Raw genomic sequence first — 20,254 nt, forward strand, 5'->3', positions numbered from 1 at the left:
GTCACAGAAAAAAATCACGACTCATTGACCGGCAGTCAAAGTTTTACATCAGCAGGGTAACGAAAAACACACGACTCATAGACCCTCAGTTGTTCAGGGGAGCGACGCAACAGCGGGGTAACGAAAAACACACAACTCATAGACCGGCTTGGGAAAAAAGCAAAATAGCCGGTCTATGAGTCGTTTCCTACTACTGCTACAGGCAGAGCGAGAGTGCCCCCACTACAGCCAGGGTGAGAGTGCCCCCCGCTGCAGCCAGGGTGAGAGTGCCTCCACTACAGCCAGGGTGAGAGTTCCCACTCTACAGCCAGAGTGAGAGTGCCCATGCTACAGCCAGGGTGAGAGTGCCCCCCGCTAATGGAAGGGGGAGTGTGCCCCCTGCTACTGGAAGGGGGAGAGTGACTCCAGCTACTGGAAGGGGAAGAGTGTCCCTCGCTACTGGAAGGGGGAGAGTGTCCCCTGCTACTGGAAGGGGGAGAGTGTCCCCCGCTACTGGAAGGGTGAGAGTGTCCCCCGCTACAGGCAGGGGGAGAGTGCCCCCGCTACAGGCAGGGCGAGAGTGCCCCCACTACTGGCCGGGGGAGAGTGTCCCCACTACTGCCCGGGTGAGAGTGTCCTCGCTACTGGCCGGGTGAGAGTGTCCCCACTACTGGCCGGGGAAGAGTGTCCCCACTACTGGCAGAGATAGAGTGCCCCCCGCAACAGGCAGGGTGAGAGTGTCCCCTGCTACTGGCATGGTTAGAGTGTCCCCGCTACTGGCAGGGTGAGAGTGTCCCCTGCTACTGGCAGGGTGAGAGTGTCCCCGCTACTGACAGGGTGAGAGTGCCCCGCGCAACTAGCAGAGTGAGAGTTCCCCCGCTACTGTTAGGGGGGGGGGGGTGAGAGTGTCCCGCACTTCTGGCAGGGTGAGAGTGCTCCCCGCTTCTCGCAGGGTAAGAGTGTCCCCCGCTACAGGCAGTGTGAGAGTGTCCCCCGCAACTGGCAGGGTGAGAGTGCTTCCGTTACAAGCAGGGTGAGAGTGCCCCAGCTACTGGCAGGATCAGAGTGCCCCTCCTACAGGTAGGGTGAGAGTGTCCCCCGCTACAGGCAGGGTGAAAGTGTCCCCCGCTACTGGCAGGATCAGAGTGCCCCTCCTACAGGTAGGGTGAGAGTGTCCCCCGCTACAGGCAGGGTGAAAGTGTCCCCCGCTACAGGCAGGGTGAGAGTGTCCCCTGCTACAGGCAGGGTGAGAATGTCCCCGGGCACAGGCAGGGTTAGAGTGTCCCCCGCAACTGGTTGGGTGAGAGTGCCCCCGCTAATTGTAGGGTGAGAGTGTCCCCCGCTACTGGCCGGGGGAGAGTGTCCCCACTAGTGGCCGGGGGAGAGTGTTCCCACTACTGTCTGGGGGAGAGTGTCCCCACTACTGCCCGGTGGGGGAGAGTATCCCCACTACTGCTAGGGGGAGAGTGTCTCCCGCTACTGCCCCGGGGGAGAGTGCCCCCACTACTGGCCGGGGGAGAGTGTCCCCCACTACTGCCCGGGTGAGAGTGTCTGCGCTACTGGCAGGGGAAGAGTGTCCCAGCTACTGGTAGGAGAAGAGTGCCCCCACTACTGCCCTGGGGAGAGTGTCCCCACTACAGCTCGGGGGAGAGTGTCCCCGCTTCAGGCAGGGGGAGAGTGTCCCTCGCTACAGGCAGGGTGAGTGTCCCCCGCTACAGGCAGGGTGAGAGTGTCCCCCGCTACAGGCAGGGTGAGAGTGTCCTCGATACAAGCAGGGTGAGGGTGTCCCTGCTACAGGCAGGGTGAGAGTGTCCCTCGCTGAGTCGTGGTCGAACCACCAGCCAGGTCGGACGTTCCTGAGGTCTCTCTGCTGGTGTTTTCAATGGATGCTTCTCGGTTGCCCTGGCGAGTGGTCGTTTGCCACTGCGGGGTGACTACATACTCGTCTCAGTATGGGGACATACGTGCCGCCACTGTGGAGGAAGGAGTCGGCAGGGCTGACGTTCACCTGTAAAGTGGACATTGGAGTCATCAGCAATACGCTGTTTGATGTAATGAAAGTGAAGGTGGAAGATCTTGTCGGTTTGCAGATCATTAGTGAGGACAGAGTGGTGGTGAAGTTCGCCGCGAATTGCTTGTTCAGGCAGTTTATTGAACAGTATGAGGATCGGGAGGTGCGGCTGAGCAACGGTCGAGGCTCTGTGAGGGTGGCGAATTTGAGTGTGGAGTATACGTACGTATCGATTAAAAATGCTCCAATTGAGATGTCAGAAGATCTTCTCCGTCGGGCGCTTGCCAGGTATGGGCGTGTCGACTTTATTCGTGTGTGTAGGCACACGTCTGGAGCCGTCAAAGGACTCATGAATGGTTACAGGACGGCAAAAATGGTCCTTCGTGGGAATGTGCCTTCCTCACTTTCGATTGCTGGCTATACGGTCGGCTTCTTCTACCGGGGACAAACTCGGACATGTTTCAAGTGTGGTCATGTTGGCCATGTGGCTGCTACCTGCACCACCAGGATGGATGACCGGGTTAATCTGTTCAATGAAAATGATTTTCCTCCTTTGCATGAGCAAGAAGATCTGTCAGTTTTGAGCAGTGCCCCTTGTATGGGACCGGATGCAGTAGTGGATGGCGCAAATCTGGGTCCCAAGAGTGCTGCTTCAGTGGTATCTCCTGGTGAGGATGACATCCGTACTGCTGTAGCGTCTCCTGAAAGGTCTAGTTAGAATGTCGATCTCCCTACAAGCCCGTGCATGCCCGTGCAGACCAGCTCCGAAGGCGAGTGTGCTGTGGTGCCTCCCTGCTCTGGTGAGGTGGTAGATGCAGTGGTGGGCATTTCATCGGTGGATGGATGCTCCTATGCTGAGTCGTTTGGTGTGCATCGGAACCAGCAGCAAGTAATCAGTGATGGTGTTGATATGGCTCGGTCTGCTGCTCAACAACTGAGGTGGTGGCAGAAGTGCATATGGAGGATGTACATGCTCCTAGTCGCGGTTCTGGACGACGTGAGGCAGCTTGCCTGTTGCCTGTTTGCGCTGGGCAGCACAGTATGAAGCGGCGGAAATTTGGAGGTTCTCTTCAGAATATCCTAGATGCATGGAGGAGGTTGGAAGACGGCACCCCCCCCCCCCCCCCCTTCCCTGACGGCTGTGCGGTGTGATCCTATGGTTCCGTCCGACTCGGATATTCCGCCTTCTGGCGGGGGCGTGTCTGTGATGGATACTGGAGTCCCTACAATTCGCGGGAGTGATCCACCACCTGGTGGTACACAGAATGTGGATTGGTGGGATATTGTGAAAGGGGTCCAGGAAGAGTCGGTAGGGGGAGATTTGGTGGTAAAGCTCCAGAAAAGTTCTCTGGGTAAGCTTGCCGAAGTGGCTCCCACTCCAGTAGTTTTGGGAGATGGGGTTGAGGGCTCTTCTGTTGGGTGCGATGCTACCCTGGGATGTAGTGGTAGCGTTGTGTGAATGTGGTCTTCTCTGTTAATTTTTTCTCAATGGATGTGTGGATGAAATGTGCGACATTGAACGTTAATGGGCTGAATTGCCGTTTGAAGCAACGTCAGCTTGTGTTGGTCGCCCGCTATCACAAGTTGGATGTTATATTTATTCAGGAGCATAATGTTAAGTGTATGGACCGACTGGAGGTGTTGTTGGATTATTTCGAGGTGTTGCTGAACCCTCCTGTGTTATTAACGGGTGGCACGATGATTTTGTTGGCAAAGAGGGCGAGCATGGGGATAGTGAGTTCGGAAATGGATGACTGTGGTAATGTGATTTTGGCGCATGTGTCGTTTATGGGTTCCGTGATTCCCTTGCTGAATGTGTATGCGCCCTCAGGAACGCATAGGTGAGCTGAGAGGGAGTTGTTCTCGGATGGTTTGCTTTATTTTTTACGGAATGACACGAGAAGGATGATTTTTGGTGGTGACTTTAATTGTGTAATTTCAGTTCGGAATTCGTGCTAAGTGCACGAATTTCAATTTCGTGCACTTAGCACGAGTGCTACAGTCCGGGACTGTAGCACTCGTGCTAAGGCATCTGTCTCTCCTGCTTTAGTTAGGACGTTGCAATGTATGCACTTCCGTGATACCTGTTTCCTGGCGGGTGGTGTCCCGGCCTATACCTTTGTTAGTAGGGATTATGGCTCTCGCCTTGATCGCGTGTATGTGCACAAATCTTATGGTCAGATCCGCTCTTGGGCCACTGTTCCGGTCTGTTTTTCGGACCATAGTATGGTGGTGGTGGGCATTGTTGTCAATGATCAGGTGCGGTTGTGTAGGGGTTGGTGGAGGCTAAATTGTGGTTTGCTTAGATACCCGTTGGTGGTGGAGGAATTTGGTGTGATGTGGAGAGCGCTAGTGCTGCGGAAAGTTGATTTTGTGTCTATGCAAGATTGGTGGGACTGGTGTAAGGTGGAGTGCAAACGTTTCTTTGTTCGTTTCTCGAAGCGTCTTGCAGTGGAACGGTATGGTCTTTTGAATTTGTTGCAAGCTCGATTGCGTCAGCTTTATGGGCTCATGGACCAGGGTTTGGATAGGTATGATGAGATTGTATTGCTGAAGAGATGGATAAATGGGTTGCGGGAGGAAGTGCCTCAGGGTATCCATATCCGTCTATTGACATCTGAGCGTGTAGAGGGTGAGAAAGTCTCTGCCCACTTATTGGGTAAGGTTAAGTCCCCTAGGTACTCTACCGTTATGACTGGTATTCGCAGGGTAGATGGAACAGTCCTCACTAATACTGATGGGTTGGTGTGTTACGTTCGGGAAGAGTTGGAGGGTTTGTGTAGGAAAGTAGAGTGTATGTCGGCGGATTGTGAGCATTTTCTTAGGTTTTGCCAGGATGTGTTGTCTGTTGAGGACAATGTGCCATTACTGAGAGAGTTTACGGATAGGGAGATTTGGGAGGTGGTTCGGGGGTTAGCGAATGGGAAGGCGCCTGGGTCTGATGGGTTGCCGGCGGAATTCTATAAGTGTTTATGGGGGGTGATTGGGTCGGACTTCTCAGAGGTGGTGCGGTATAGCCTGAGGCATGGTGTTATTAGTGGGTCACAGTCTTTTGGTATTATTCGTCTCCTGCCGAAATCTGGGGATGTGCAGCTGCTCACAAATTGGAGACCGTTGTCTCTCCTGAACCAGGATTATATAATTCTTTCCAAGGTACTGGCGAATAGGCTTCGGTTGGTTTTGGGGAAGTGTATTTCACCGGGCAGTTTTGTGGTGTTCCGGGTAGGTCGATTGTCTACTGCAATAATTTGATGAGGGATATGATTTATTATCTTTCGGATAATGTTGTTCCATCGGCTATGGTAAATTTAGATTGGTCCAAGGCTTTTGATAGGGTGGATATGAGTTTTGTGTTTCAGGTGATGGAGAGGGTTGGGATTGGGCCGCAGTTTGTCCTTTGGGTCAGAATGCTGTATAGGGGATTCAAGAGTAGTGTTTGTATTAACAGGGTATTAAGTGCCCCTTTTTTTCTTGGGAGGTCGGTCCGGCAGGGTTGCCCCCTTTCTATGATCCTGTTTATTCTGTTTCAGGAACCTCTGTATATGGCATTGCGGTCTCATCATTCTCTTGTGCCGCCACGTCTCCCGAATGGGTTGCTGGTACCCGTTGTAGGGTATGCGGACGACACGACTGTGTTTGTCTCCACAGAGGAGTCAGCTCTTGTGGTGCAGGATATACTGGCTCGGTTTCATCGGGCGACGGGGGCAGTGCTAAATCGAGAGAAATCTTGTATGATGGGGCTTGGTGCCTGGGCTTCTCGGCCTTCGTGGGGGGGTTCTTGGTTCCCGGTTGTGGACTCGATTCAGACTCTTGGCATCCGGTGGAGTAAAACGTATGCGATGTCCTTGCAGGTGAATTGGGAAGCAGTCTCTAGAAGAGTTTTGGGTTCAATTTCATGTTTGTATGGGAGGAGGTTGACTTTGTTTCAGAGGGGGCTGCTACTTAACTGCAAGGTTCTGTCCAAAGTTTGGTACATGGCTCATACCTTTCCGTTGAGTCGGCAGTTTGCATTGGCCATTAATAAGGGTTTTTTTCGATACTTGTGGGGTGGGAGGTATTGTCCGATACGTAGATCTACGCTTTGTTTGCCAAAATTGCGAGGCGGGATTGGATTGTTCGATGTATACTATAAGGCGTTGGCGATATTTTTTGTCTCGTTTAGGAAGGGGCTCTTGGAGGGGGACGGTGTGTTCTCTCTGGGGTTATATTATTGTACGATGCGTGTAAATTCTCTGATGAGGTTACCCTTGTGTAAAGAGATTGCGTTTCTATCGCCTCCCTTTTATACTTGTGCGATTGATGTCCTCCGGAGGCTTTGTCGTGTGGAGGGGTTCTTGTTTTTTACGTATCGGAGGGTGTATGAGGAATTGCGTCCTTTTGTCGCCCCTGCTGTGGAAGACTCATTTCCTCTTTTTGATTGGATGGTGGTGTGGCAATCGTTCCATTTGAAGTTTCTAGCTCCGTCGCAGAGGGAATTCCTGTATCGGTATTTACATGAGTCGCTTGCGACTAACGAGCGGTTGCTGAGGTTGGGGATTAAGGATAGTGCTGGGTGTGACCTTTGTGGAGGGCTGGAGACTGCGTTTCATGTGTTTTATTTTTGCCCAGGCCGGGCGAGGTTGGTGGATTGGTTGATTAGGACGCTTGTGCGTTTTTGCGGGTCAGTGTATCGTATTTGCCCTTTACGTTTATTGATGCTTGATGTTCAGGCTCTTTGTAGGAGGGTCCGCAATACTGTGCTTTTGGTTCTATCGGATTATCTTTATTGTGTGTGGGTTGGGAGGCGGGAGGGGTATACGGTAGATAGAATGTTGGGGTTTTTGGAAGGTCGGTTACGTTACTCGAAATGGGAATTACGTTGGTTGCTTGGGGAAAGGTTGGGGGCCCATTTTACTGATACTTATGTGCGTTATGGGTGGTATATGACATTTTTTTTTTTGGGGGGGGGGGTACTGGGATTGTAGTTTTGCTTTCTTTTGTGGGTTTGATTGTACTATACTCTTCAGGTGGCGGCTGTTAGTGTTCTGGGTTCCATTTTGTTTTGATGTTGGTTGTTGGCAGGCTGTTCATGTGGGATTAATCTCCATTTGTGCGAGTGTGTGTGTGTGTGCTGGGTTTGTGCGCGACATGACCTGTTGTCCGTATGTCTTCCTTTCTTCTTGTGATGGGTTTGTGGGACGGCACTGTGTGTGTCACTGCAAGCACTATGATGGTATTGTGGCTGGGGTACCATACGAATGTTTGTGGTGCTATGCTTTGAGACAGTTTGGGTGTGTATGAGTTTGTTTGAGGTATGGTTTCCTGGATTCCTTACATGACCTGTCCCTATGTTGTGCTTCCCTGTTTTCCCGGTTTCTGGGTGGTTCAGGTACTAATGTGTATATGTGTATTTTCAGGGGTGCTGTGACCCCCCCCTGTTACATTGTTTCCGGTTGAGGGGACTTTGTTATATAGTTCACTAGTTTTATTTACTGGTTTTATTCATGCTTTCTCCGGGTTCGGAGTGTAATGTGTGTTTCATTTTGGATTCTTAGGTCCTATTTCTTATGCCCTGCCATAGTACATATGTGGCCTTTGACAAATCATGTGTTCTGTTTTCCTTGAGTGAGTACCTTCTCATTTGTGCATTTCTTCTGTTACCTTTATACTATTCGTGTCCTAGGTTTGGGTGGTGTGAGTTAGCTCTGTATTTGCTAGGGTTTGAATATATATTTATTTATATATATATATATGTTTGTGTAGGCTGTTGCGTTAACTGAACTGTGTGCTTTAAAACTGAGTAATTTGCTTTGTATTTGTTTACGCTGTTTTACATTGTTACTTTATTACTGTCATTTTTGTATATTGCTTTTCTTTCTTTTATGCATTTTTTGTCATGGGTCTTTGTTTTTGTATTATGTGTCCGGCCTTTTGGTCTGTATGCCTTAGGTGTGTTGTTTAGTGGGGCGTTTTGGGGATGTTTTCATTGGGTAAAATGCTACTAATGTTTTCAAGTGTTTTATGGGTTTTGTACATGGTTAAGTGGATGGATATATGCTTTCCCCTTGTGTTGTGTTCATTTATGTTCCCCATCATACGCCTTTATTCGTCAGTACTGTAATTTTCCTTCTGTGCTGAGGGATGGGTAGTTTAATCACCTGTTTTGTGTTGATTGTTTCAATTTTCTTATGAGCCATGTGTGTGCTATCCAACTCACTGTGTAATGGTGCTTTGGTAACTGTTTTTATATTGTATTTATGTGTTTTATAAATAGAAGAGAGAGTTCATGCTCTGTGATGCTTCCCCTTTTGCAATGGACGATAGTTGGAAGTAAATAGGAAATTTAAAATAGACTAGGGTTGATGGTATTATACATTAGGTTTCAGGGCCACTGTTGTAACGCAAAACACACGACTCACAGGCCGGCTTTTTAATCCCCTTAAACGTGCCGGTGCAGGTCCACTGAGCGACTAGCTGGTGACGTCATTGACCATTAGCGATGCCTGTGCAGGATCACCGAGGTAACGAAAAACACACGACTCATAGACCGGCAGTCAAAGTGTCACGGAAAAAAATCACGACTCATTGACCGGCAGTCAAAGTTTTACATCAGCAGGGTAACGAAAAACACACGACTCATAGACCCTCAGTTGTTCAGGGGAGCGACGCAACAGCGGGGTAACGAAAAACACACGACTCATAGACCGGCTTGGGAAAAAAGCAAAATAGCCGGTCTATGAGTCGTTTCCTACTACTGCTACAGGCAGAGCGAGAGTGCCCCCACTACAGCCAGGGTGAGAGTGCCCATGCTACAGCCAGGGTGAGAGTGCGCCCACTACAGCCAGGGTGAGAGTGCCCATGCTACAGCCAGGGTGAGAGTGCCCCCCGCTAATGGAAGGGGGAGTGTGCCCCCTGCTACTGGAAGGGGAAGAGTGACTCCAGCTACTGGAAGGGGGAGAGTGTCCCCTGCTACTGGAAGGGGGAGAGTGCCCCCCGCTACAGGTAAGGTGTCAGTGCCCCCGCTAAAGGCAGGGTGAGAGTGCCCCCGCTACAGGCAGGGCGAGAGTGCCCCCGCTACAGGCAGGGCGAGAGTGCCCCCGCTACAGGCAGGACGAGAGTGCCCCCGCTACCGGCAGGGCGAGAGTGCCCCCGCTACAGGCAGGGCGAGAGTGCCCCCGCTACAGGCAGGACGAGAGTGCCCCCGCTACCGGCAGGGCGAGAGTGCCCCCGCTACAGGCAGGGCGAGAGTGCCCCCGCTACAGGCAGGACGAGAGTGTCCCCCGCTACAGGCAGGGCGAGAGTGCCCCCGCTACAGGCAGGAGGAGAGTGCCCCCCGCTACAGGTAAGGTGTCAGTGCCCCCCGCTACAGGCAAGGTGAGAGTGCCCCCCGCTACAGGCAAGGTGAAGAGTGCCCCCGCTACAGGCAGGGCGAGAGTGCCCCCGCTACAGGCAGGGCGAGAGTGTCCCCACTACTGCCCGGGTGAGAGTGTCCTCGCTACTGGCCGGGTGAGAGTGTCCCCACTACTGGCCGGGGAAGAGTGTCCCCGCTACAGGCAGGGTGAGAGTGTCCCCACTACTGCCCGGGTGAGAGTGTCCCCACTACTGCCCGGGTGAGAGTGTCCCCACTACTGGCCGGGTGAGAGTGTCCCCACTACTGGCCGGGAAGAGTGTCCCCGCTACAGGCAGGGTGAGAGTGTCCCCTGCTACTGGCAGGGTGAGAGTGTCCCGCGCAACTAGCAGGGTGAGAGTTCCCCCACTACTGTTAGGGGGGGGGGGGGTGTGAGAGTGTCCCGCACTTCTGGCAGGGTGAGAGTGCTCCCCGCTTCTGGCAGGGTAAGAGTGTCCCCCGCTACAGGCAGTGTGAGAGTGTCCCCCGCAACTGGCAGGGTGAGAGTGCTTCCGTTACAAGCAGGGTGAGAGTGCCCCAGCTACTGGCAGGATCAGAGTGCCCCTCCTACAGGTAGGGTGAGAGTGTCCCCCGCTACAGGCAGGGTGAAAGTGTCCCCCGCTACTGGCAGGATCAGAGTGCCCCTCCTACAGGTAGGGTGAGAGTGTCCCCCGCTACAGGCAGGGTGAAAGTGTCCCCCGCTACAGGCAGGGTGAGAGTGTCCCCTGCTACAGGCAGGGTGAGAAAGTCCCCGGGCACAGGCAGGGTTAAAGTGTCCCCCGCAACTGGTTGGGTGTGAGTGCCCCCGCTAATTGTAGGGTGAGAGTGTCCCCACTACTGGCCGGGGGAGAGTGTCCCCGCTATTTGCCGGGGGAGTGTCCCCACTACTGGCTGGAGGAGTGTCTCCACTACTGGCCGGGGTAGAGTGTCCCCACTAGAGGCCGGGGGAGAGTGTCCCCGATACAGGCAGGGGGAGAGTGTCCACTCTACAGGCAGGGTGAGATTGTTCCCGCTACAGGCAGGGTGAGAGTGCTCCCGCTACAGGCAGGGTGAGAGTGCTCCCGCTATAAGCAGGGGGAGAGTATCCCCGCTACAGGCAGGGCGAGAGTGCCCCCTCTTCAGGCAGGGTGAGAGTGCTCCCGCTACAGGGAGGGTGAGAGTGCCCACGCTACAAGGAGGGTGAGAGTGCCCCCGCTACAAGGAGGGTGAGAGTGCCCCCTCTTCAGGCAGGGTGAGAGTGCTCCCGCTATAAGCAGGGGGAGAGTATCCCCGCTACAGGCAGGGCGAGAGTGCCCCCTCTTCAGGCAGGGTGAGAGTGCTCCCGCTACAGGGAGGGTGAGAGTGCCCACGCTACAAGGAGGGTGAGAGTGCCCCCGCTACAAGGAGGGTGAGAGTGCCCCCTCTTCAGGCAGGGTGAGAGTGCTCCCGCTACAGGGAGGGTGAGAGTGCCCCCGCTACAGGCAATACGAGAGTGCCCCAGCTATAGGCACGGGGAGAGTCCCCCCGCTACAGGCAGGGGGAAAGTGCCCCCGCTACAGGCAAGGGGGAAAATGCCTCGCTACAGGCAGGGGGGAAAATGCCCCCACTACAGGCAGGGCAGACAGTTCAGAAACAAGCAAGATGAAGTTTTAAGGGAAGCAACATATGTACATGAGTATATGTATGAATATGTATATGATAATTAATCTATATAAATAAAAATGGAAATGTTCGTTTGCTCAAAATCGCTAATCTCCGAAAGTTCTTCACCGATTGCTTTGATATTTTCACACAATTTCCATTCGCATTCGAGCAGGTTTTTATATACATATTATATTGATGTCACTTCTGTGACAGAAGAAAACATGCTTTTTTGGAAAAACTATGTTTTTCAAGTGTTTTTCATGTGAGAGAAATCTTCAAAACCTCCTTACCGATTGCTTTGAAATTTTGACACGACGTTGCATTCAAATAGGCGCATGTTTCTATATACTTACATGCCTTATCTGGGACCGGAGAAAACATACTTTTTTTTTAAAACATTGCCATCTGTTTGATATAAGACCTACACACACGCTGTAATCTCCCAAAGTTCTTCACCGATTGCTTTGAAATTCTGACTCAACGTTCCATTCGAGTATGCGCGTTTTTTTTATATACCTACTATATAGATACCGCCTCTGTGACAGGCAATATCATGCGTTTTTGAAAAACAGCGCTATCTGTTGCACATAATAGCATCATGCACACTATACTAAATATGTCATGAATTCCATTTGAATGTTTCCAATTGCATTGATAAATTTTATTTTCATAGATTTTGATTTATTTATTTTTTTTTAATTATGTTGTGTGACATTGTGTTGGAATTGAGCTGTGTTGTTAACCATACCGTTCATTTCGTAAGTATAAGTATAGCTGCCACACCCGTTACAGGTAAAACTATGCATTTCTTGAAAAACAGCGCCATCTGTTGCATGTAAGAGGAACACACATGCTATACTAAATGTTATAATTCCATTTCAATGTTTCTAATTGCATTGATAAATGGAATTTTCATAGATTTTGATTTATTTTAATTTTGATTTAATTATTTTGTGTTAATTGCGTTGGAATTGAGCTGTGTTGTTTACTATTTCGTTTATTTCGTGAGTATAGTTTATATTTTTACTTTTTCATATTTTCATTTCATTGTTTAACCATTTTTCTTATATTTCAGTGATGGGAACTTATGATCACTTGATGTTCCCAAATTTCTGATGAAATCTGATGACATCAGACCATTTGGGAAGGCATCGTACGAGGGAGTTAGGAATGGTGGGGATGACGATATATATATATATATATATATATATATATATATATATATATATATATATATATATATATATATATATATATATATATATATATATATATATATATATATATGTCGTACCTAATAGCCAGAACGCACTTCTCAGCCTACTATTCAAGGCCCGATTTGCCTAATAAGCCAAGTTTTCATGAATTAATGTTTTTTCGTCTACCTAACCTACCTAACCTAACCTAACCTAGCTTTTTTTGGCTACCTAACCTAACCTTACCTATAAATATAGGTTAGGTTAGGTTAGGTAGGGTTGGTTAGGTTCGGTCATATATCTACGTTAATTTTAACTCCAATAAAAAAAAATTGACCTCATACATAGAGAAAAGGGTTGCTTTATCATTTCATAAGAAAAAAATTATAGTAAATATATTAATTCAGGAAAACTTGGCTTATTAGGCAAATCGGGCCTTGAATAGTAGGCTGAGAAGTGAGTTCTGGCTACTAGGTACGACATATATACATATATATATATATATATATATATATATATATATATATATATATATATATATATATATATATATATATATATATATATATATATATATATATGTATATATATATATATATATATATATATATATATATATATATATATATATATATATATATATATATAAATTTCTGATGAAATCTGATGATGACATCAGACCATTTGGGAAGGCATCGTACGAGGGAGTTAGGAATGGTGGGGATGACGATATATATATATATATATATATATATATATATATATATATATATATATATATATATATATATATATATATATATATATATATATATATATATATATTATTAAATATGACCGAAAAAGTAAGATTAATAATTCTAACACGAATTTTCTCTATCTTTCGTACATTTCTTTTCACTGTTGGTGGTAATTCACAAATCAATTCTCCAAAATTCATTTTTATTTCTTGTCTGACGCGACACTTGAACGCATTTCGTAAAACTTATTACATTTTTAAAGACTTTAGTTTACACATACACAACTGAATAGAACTTACACATCTCCGATTTGTTTATATCTACATTTGAGTGAGGTGGATGGGGTGAGGTGGCATTAATAGGGTATTAATTTCATCAACACAAGACAGAACACGAAACAATGGGTATTGAATGGAAGTGATTGTAGAAAGCCTATTGGTCCATATTTCTTGATGCTTCTACATTGGAGCGGAGTCTTGAGGTGGGTAGCATATAGTTGTGCATTAATTGGCTGTTGATTGCTGGTGTTGACTTCTTAATGTGTAGTGCCTCGCAAACGTCAAGCCGCCTGCAATCGCTGTATCTATCGATGATTTCTGTGTTGTTTACTAGGATTTCTCTGGCGATGGTTTGGTTGTGGGAAGAGATTATATGTTCCTTAATGGAGCCCTGTTGCTTATGCATCGTTAAACGCCTAGAAAGAGATGTTGTTGTCTTGCCTATATACTGGATTTTTTGGAGCTTACAGTCCCCAAGAGGGCATTTGAAGGCATAGACGACGTTGGTCTCTTTTAAAGCGTTCTGCTTTGTGTCTGGAGAGATTCTCATGAGTAGGCTGGCCGTTTTTCTGGTTTTATAGTAAATCGTCAGTTGTATCCTCTGATTTTTGTCTGTAGGGATAACGTTTCTATTAACAATATCTTTCAGGACCCTTTCCTCCATTTTATGAGCTGTGGAAAAGAAGTTCCTGTAAAATAGTCTAATTGGGGGTATAGGTGTTGTGTTAGTTGTCTCTTCAGAGGGTGTATGGCGTTTCACTTTCCTTCTTATGATGTCTTCGACGAAACCATTGGAGAAGCCGTTGTTGACTAGGACCTGCCTTACCCTACAGAGTTCTTCGTCGACTTGCTTCCATTCTGAGCTGTGGCTGAGAGCACGGTCGACATATGCGTTAACAACACTCCTTTTGTACCTGTCTGGGCAGTCGCTGTTGGCATTTAGGAAACATTCCTATGTTCGTTTCCTTAGTGTAGACTGCAGTGTGGAAACCTCCGCTCTTTTCCATGACTGTTACTTCTAGAAAGGGCAGCTTCCCATCCTTTTCCATCTCGTAAGTGAAACGCAGCACGGAACTCTGAGAGCACTAGAGGTCCCACACTGTCTCATTGCCTGAAGAGGTATGGAGTTCTGGTGGGTTAAATACCCCAGAATTCCTACTTCTCAATGGCTTTGAAGTATTGTGTAGTGGATACAGCGTGCAACTGCCACCTTGTTGGCCAGTGTTCGAGTCCCCCTGTTGGATTGTGTGTCTAAAAAGTTATTATATATATATATATATATATATATATATATATATATATATATATATATATATATATATTATATATATATATATATATATATATATATATATATATATATATATATATATATATATATATAATATATATATATATATATATATATATATATATATATATATATATATATATATATATATAATATATATATATATATATATATATATATATATATATATATATATATATATATATATATATATATATATATATATATATATATATATATATATATATATATATATGTACATGTTCGTCTGTTTAAAATCGCTGATCTCAGAAATTTTTTCACCGACTGCTTTGAAATTTTCACACAAAGTTCCATTCGCATCTGAGCGGGTTTTTATATACATATTATATAGTTGTCACATCTGTGACGGGCAAAAAATATGCTTTTTTTAAAAAACTGTATTTTTTCATGTGTTTTTCATGGGAGGGAAATCTTTGAAGCCTTTTTACCGATTACTTTGATGTTTTGACACAACGTTGCATTGGAATAGGCGCGTGTTTTTATATACCTCCTATATGCATGCCACACCTGTGACAGGAAAAATCGTGTTTTTTTATAAACAGCGCCATCTGTTGGACGTAAGAGCAACACACGCTGAAATCTCCGAAAGTTCTTCATTGATTGCTTTGAGATGTTGATACAATGTTCCATTCGAATATACGCGTGTTTTTATATCGACTATATAGATGCCCCACCTGTGAGATGTAAAAACATGCTTTCTTGAAAAACAGCGCCATCTGTTGCACGTAATAGCAACTCACTCTATTCTAAATATGTTACGATTCCATTTCAATGTTTCCGATTGCATTGATAAATTTAATTTTCATAAATTTCGATTTATTTTCATTTGGATTTAATATATTTTGTGTGACATTGCATTGAAGTTGAACTGTGTTGTTTACCATACCGTTCATTTCCTGAGTAAAGTTTATTTTTGTATTTTTTCAATTTTTTAATTTCGTTTTTATCTGTTTTTTCTTATATTTCAGTGATGGAAACATCAGATCATTTGATGTTCTTATTTTTCTGATCGTTTGGGAATGCATCGAACGAGGGAGTGGGAAATGTTGGGGAGGACAAGGGGTCGGGAGTGGGGGATATTTTGGAGGATGAGAGGACAGGGGAGGGGATAATACTGGGTAGGACAAGGGGACGGGGCAGTTGGGGACGAGAAGATAGGGGAATGGAGATTTGTGGAGAGGACAAGGGGACAGAGGAGTGGGGGTTGGTGGAAAGGACGAGGGGACAGGGGAGGGGGGAATGGTAGGGAGGATGAGAGGATGGGAAATTGTGGGTAGGAGGAGGGGACGATGGAGTGAGGAATGGTTAGAAGGACGAACGGACGCTGGAGTGGGGAATGTTGGGGAGGACAACGGGACGTGGGAGGGGAGGGATAGTGGGTAGAACGAGTGGACACGGGAGTGGGGAATTATTGGGAGGAAGAGGGAACGGGTGAGTGAGGAATGCTTGGATGGAAGAGGGGAGACGGGTGAGCAAGGAATGGTTGGATGGAAGAGGGGAGACGGGTGAGTGAGGAATGGTTGGGAGAATGAGGGGATGGGCCATGCGCAATAGTGGGGCGGACTAGGAGACAGGGAAAGGGTGCATTGGCTCCGCAACGCATGTGCGTTGCTGAGCCACAGTAACGCGTGGCCGGGTACAGCTAGTAAGAAATATGAGTATGAGCATACTCTGTTGGAATCAAGATGACCTAGACTCGTCGAAGTTCCTGTAGTTGAACTAATAATTATATCATTATGATCACTCATTCAGTTACTTGCCTGACCCCAAAGTGCTTAACCTGACTGATCAAGCGATGATATACATCGCTCAATATACCACGACAGGTTTTTACCGGTCGTTCACAGTCAACCTTTTAGTTAATGTCTTTTCTTTTTGGTTTTCCAAATTCAATAATGTAAAACACTTGGAAACACCTTAAATAACAGGCTACGCCTATTATCTAAAATCATGTAAATACTAATTGTCTGCATTATTATAATTATAACAAAAATTTAAATAAATGTCAAAGTGAACAGATATGAGACAAAATTGCATTAAATAGATGTAATAAACAGGACGTAAAATCCAAAAGAAAAAAACAAACGTGACAAAACGTGTATTATGATGGATTTCTTTTAGCGACAGCCACACCATCTGAGGATAACATCATAGGTATAAAATCTTACCTTGAAAATGCCACAGATGAAAATAATGCTCAATACTAGTTGAATGACGCTCGTCACTACACCAAAGGCCACAATTCCATAGACTGTAACATGCATGAAATAAATTAATGTCGTTTCCCTCCTAAATACATTATTGTGTTTTGTTTCAGAACACGTGAGTATATATTGTATCACATGTTATGATACATTACATCACATATTATGATACATTAAAGCAACTGTAGAACGTATTGCAGCACATATTGTGAAATGGCACATATTGTAGCATATATATTGATACTTTACAGCACATATTTTGAGATGACCCATTGTAGCGCATATTATGATACATTGCAACACATAATATGAAATGATACTTATTGTAGAACATATTATGATACAATACAACACACTGTAGCACATATTATGATACATTGCAACACATATTGTAGCACGTATTATGTTACATTACAGCACATATTATGAAACATTACTACACATATTGAAGCACATTTCTTTTATTTGAATATTGCCCCAAAATTCCCCGAGGGGCGAGGTTATTGGACACACCGCCATAGCAGCATGAACAACACCCCCCAGTAGGAAGAAACCCCGCTGGGTTGTTCATCCTATCACTTGTACCCAGACACAGAGCTGGGACTTGCTTAACTGTCTCAAGTGAACAGCTTATCAAACAAAAAGATTAACATTTGTAACCTCTAAAATATTATGTAATCTTGCGGATGCAAAATGGGGGGAATCTTTAAAGAGCAGTATCTATATATGACAAGTTGTATTTTTCTAACTCAAATAATGTGGGGTTTATTATTCAACACATATTTCTAATTACTCTTAAATGTTCACATTCTCTCAAGTAGTAGTCAAGATGGTGTCCGTCACTCTCACCACAGATTCGGCAACTCTGCTGCTCAACTGTTGCTTCCATTCCGAATCTCCATGGATATTTGTATCCAAGACAGATTCTTGCTATTACTGATTCCCTCCTGCGGCCACCTTCTCTTAGTACATAATGATTGGGATTGCCAGCTGCAACCATATTGAACCAGCGTATAGATTCAATGATTTGTTGTTCTATCCTTCTTTCCTCAGTTACCTTGTCACGGTGATGTTGCCTGATAATACCTCTAATTTGTAGAAGAGTCTTGGGAATGAAGTATTCAATATGGTCTACTTCAGCGCCTTCAGCAGCCTTATCACTATAATACATCTACTATTACATCTGCTCGTTCTGCTCGTCCATTTCCACAAATTCAAACATGGGAGGGGATCCACAGAAATTTGACGACGCTTCCCTGTTTGTTTAATACTCTCAGAGCTCTCATGATTTCATCGATTTTTCATTTCAAGATTTTCAGCAAGATTTTCTGTCCGATTTATACTAAGGCCATCAGTTTAGTGCTGCGTTTGAATCAGTGTAGATCACTGCACCGTTAGTGTTTCATTCAAGGAATCTGAACGCCTTGACAATAGCAGTTATCTCTGCTTGGGTTGAAGAGCTCAATACTTGCTTTTTCTTTATATCCATTGTTGAAGGGCATTATTCATAATTACAGTGTATGCTGCACCAGCCCTGCCATTGCCAGTATTAGATGACCCATCAGTTTAGATTTTATCTAATTCATTCCGGCTTCTTCATAAATTTCCACAAATACTTGTGCCTCATTTCTTGTTATATCATGTTGGATTTTTTCGTTGTCATGTCATTGATAATATCCTGCATGGGTCATCCTCCCAGGAAGGATAACTCTCCTTTACAGGCACGAGTTCACAGGCAAGCTCAAGCAGGAGAAGTTCTTCGAGGTAGCAGACTGATCTGTGATGCCTTTTTTTGTTTTTCCTTCTTCCTCCTGTAAGTAGCACAGAACTCCGTTTTTTTCTCGGAAATATCATTGTAATGGGGATCTCTGGCTATCTTAATTGCAACCTTAGCATTCAGGTCCTTAATTCTGCTTTAAACACTGGGGAGGGACAACTTCTCTCATAGATTGGACGTTCTGGCAGTTATTGGGACTCTAAGAATGATTGTCATGGCTTAATTTTGTATGTTTTCAAGTTTTTTTCATGTTCGTTTGGGAATAAGTGCACAAAACTGGTGCGGTATAGTCTGACTGAGCAAAAATATGCTGTGTACATAATTTTAAGCATGGCAATAGAGGCCTCATGCCCATTCCTGGTCATAGCTTTCAGTGTCCTGAATCGACTTTTGCATGTTCCTATGAGTTGGTTGAGCTCCCACTTCTTCCCCTTGTGAGAGCCGACAGTGACGCTAAGGTACCGATAGTGGTCAACCCGTTGAAGTGTTTCATCATTAATTTGTAGTTCTTCATTTTATCCTCGCTTGTGATGAGAGTATGCTTCTGTCTTGTTTGTGGAGAGAGTGAAACCGAGATCAACACATTTCCTTCCAAGGAGTTCACTGGACTCCTTTGAAGTTTTAGTACATCATCTGCATATCCCACTTGTTGTGTCCTTTCCGGAAATTCAATATTTGAAATGGCGTTCATAAGTATGTTGAATAGTGAGGGGGTTTAAGAACCCTCCTTTCCCGAGTTCCATACTCATTGTTTTCGAGACTACTCCTTTAAAGCAGACCTTGGCTTTTCTCCCGGTGGGGTAGTCTGCAATCCATTTCATGAGTCTCCCCTTGACACCCACGCATGCAAGAACGTTCAGGACCGCAATCCCTATTTCTTTGTCTAAAGCTTGTTTGATGTCAATAAATACAGAGTACTTAGCTGTGTCATTAACCCTGTAATTAGTTATACAATTTGCTGTGCTCCGTCCTGTAACATATCTATTGACCCCCTTCCCTAGTCTTCCTATTTTGTGCAACAGTCGGTTTAGAATGATCATTTCAAGTACCTTGCATGTGCATGACACGAGACGGATAGGTCTGTAATTGTCAGGGTCATTGGGCTTCGGTATGGGAACAATTATTGTGAGGGCAACACTCCACTTAGGAATGATTTGTTAAATAGGTGGAGTAGTGGATTCCCAACCACCTCACACAGTGCATTGAGTATGTCGTAGGTGACGCCATCTTCACCAGGTATTATACCTTTACCCTTTCTCATAGCTCCCCCTTACTTCCTGGGCCGTGATTGGTTGCCCATACTCGTCATTGTTAGACTGAGCTCTTGTTATCCTAATTATTTTGTCATTATATTGCAGCTGTTCCCTGCTTATTTCTGCAAAGAGTGAGTAGGAGGATGCATCACTCCAATTGTGTATTAGTTCCTTAGGTTTACCCTTGGGGTCTTTGTGAGCCGTGAGCCGCAGGCCTAGTTTTACCCCCCCTCCTCCACTTAGCTATCTGAATTTTGGCGCACACTTGCCTTGCAGATGTTTCTCTTCCAATAGAGCTAGTGAAGTCAAGCCATTGTCTTTACCGCTCTTTACTTTACTCTTCTCTGGCTACTTAACACACAGTTTTAAACAGCTCTTGGTTACTAGTAATGGGATGTCTCCAGTACTCTCTACTCATGTCCCTTACATTTGCATTGAACATCTTCATGTAATCGTTCTCATGCCATTTTATTTTCTTCTTCTGAGGGGTACGT

At 45.7% G+C, this 20,254-nt stretch overlaps 1 protein-coding gene across 1 annotated transcript in view; it reads right to left on the bottom strand.

Moving 5' to 3' along the window:
* LOC123752354 (uncharacterized) overlaps window positions 1-20,254 on the bottom strand; it is a 133,023-nt gene that overhangs the window by 28,121 nt on the left and 84,648 nt on the right. Inside the window, exon 4 of the mRNA XM_069333851.1 lies at window positions 16,695-16,777. Coding sequence (XP_069189952.1) covers window positions 16,695-16,777 — 83 coding nt within the window. The remainder of the gene's footprint in view (window positions 1-16,694; window positions 16,778-20,254) is intronic.

Source organism: Procambarus clarkii, chromosome 30 (assembly GCF_040958095.1).
Source record: "Procambarus clarkii isolate CNS0578487 chromosome 30, FALCON_Pclarkii_2.0, whole genome shotgun sequence".
In the NCBI taxonomy this organism is placed as follows: Eukaryota; Metazoa; Arthropoda; class Malacostraca; order Decapoda; family Cambaridae; genus Procambarus; species Procambarus clarkii.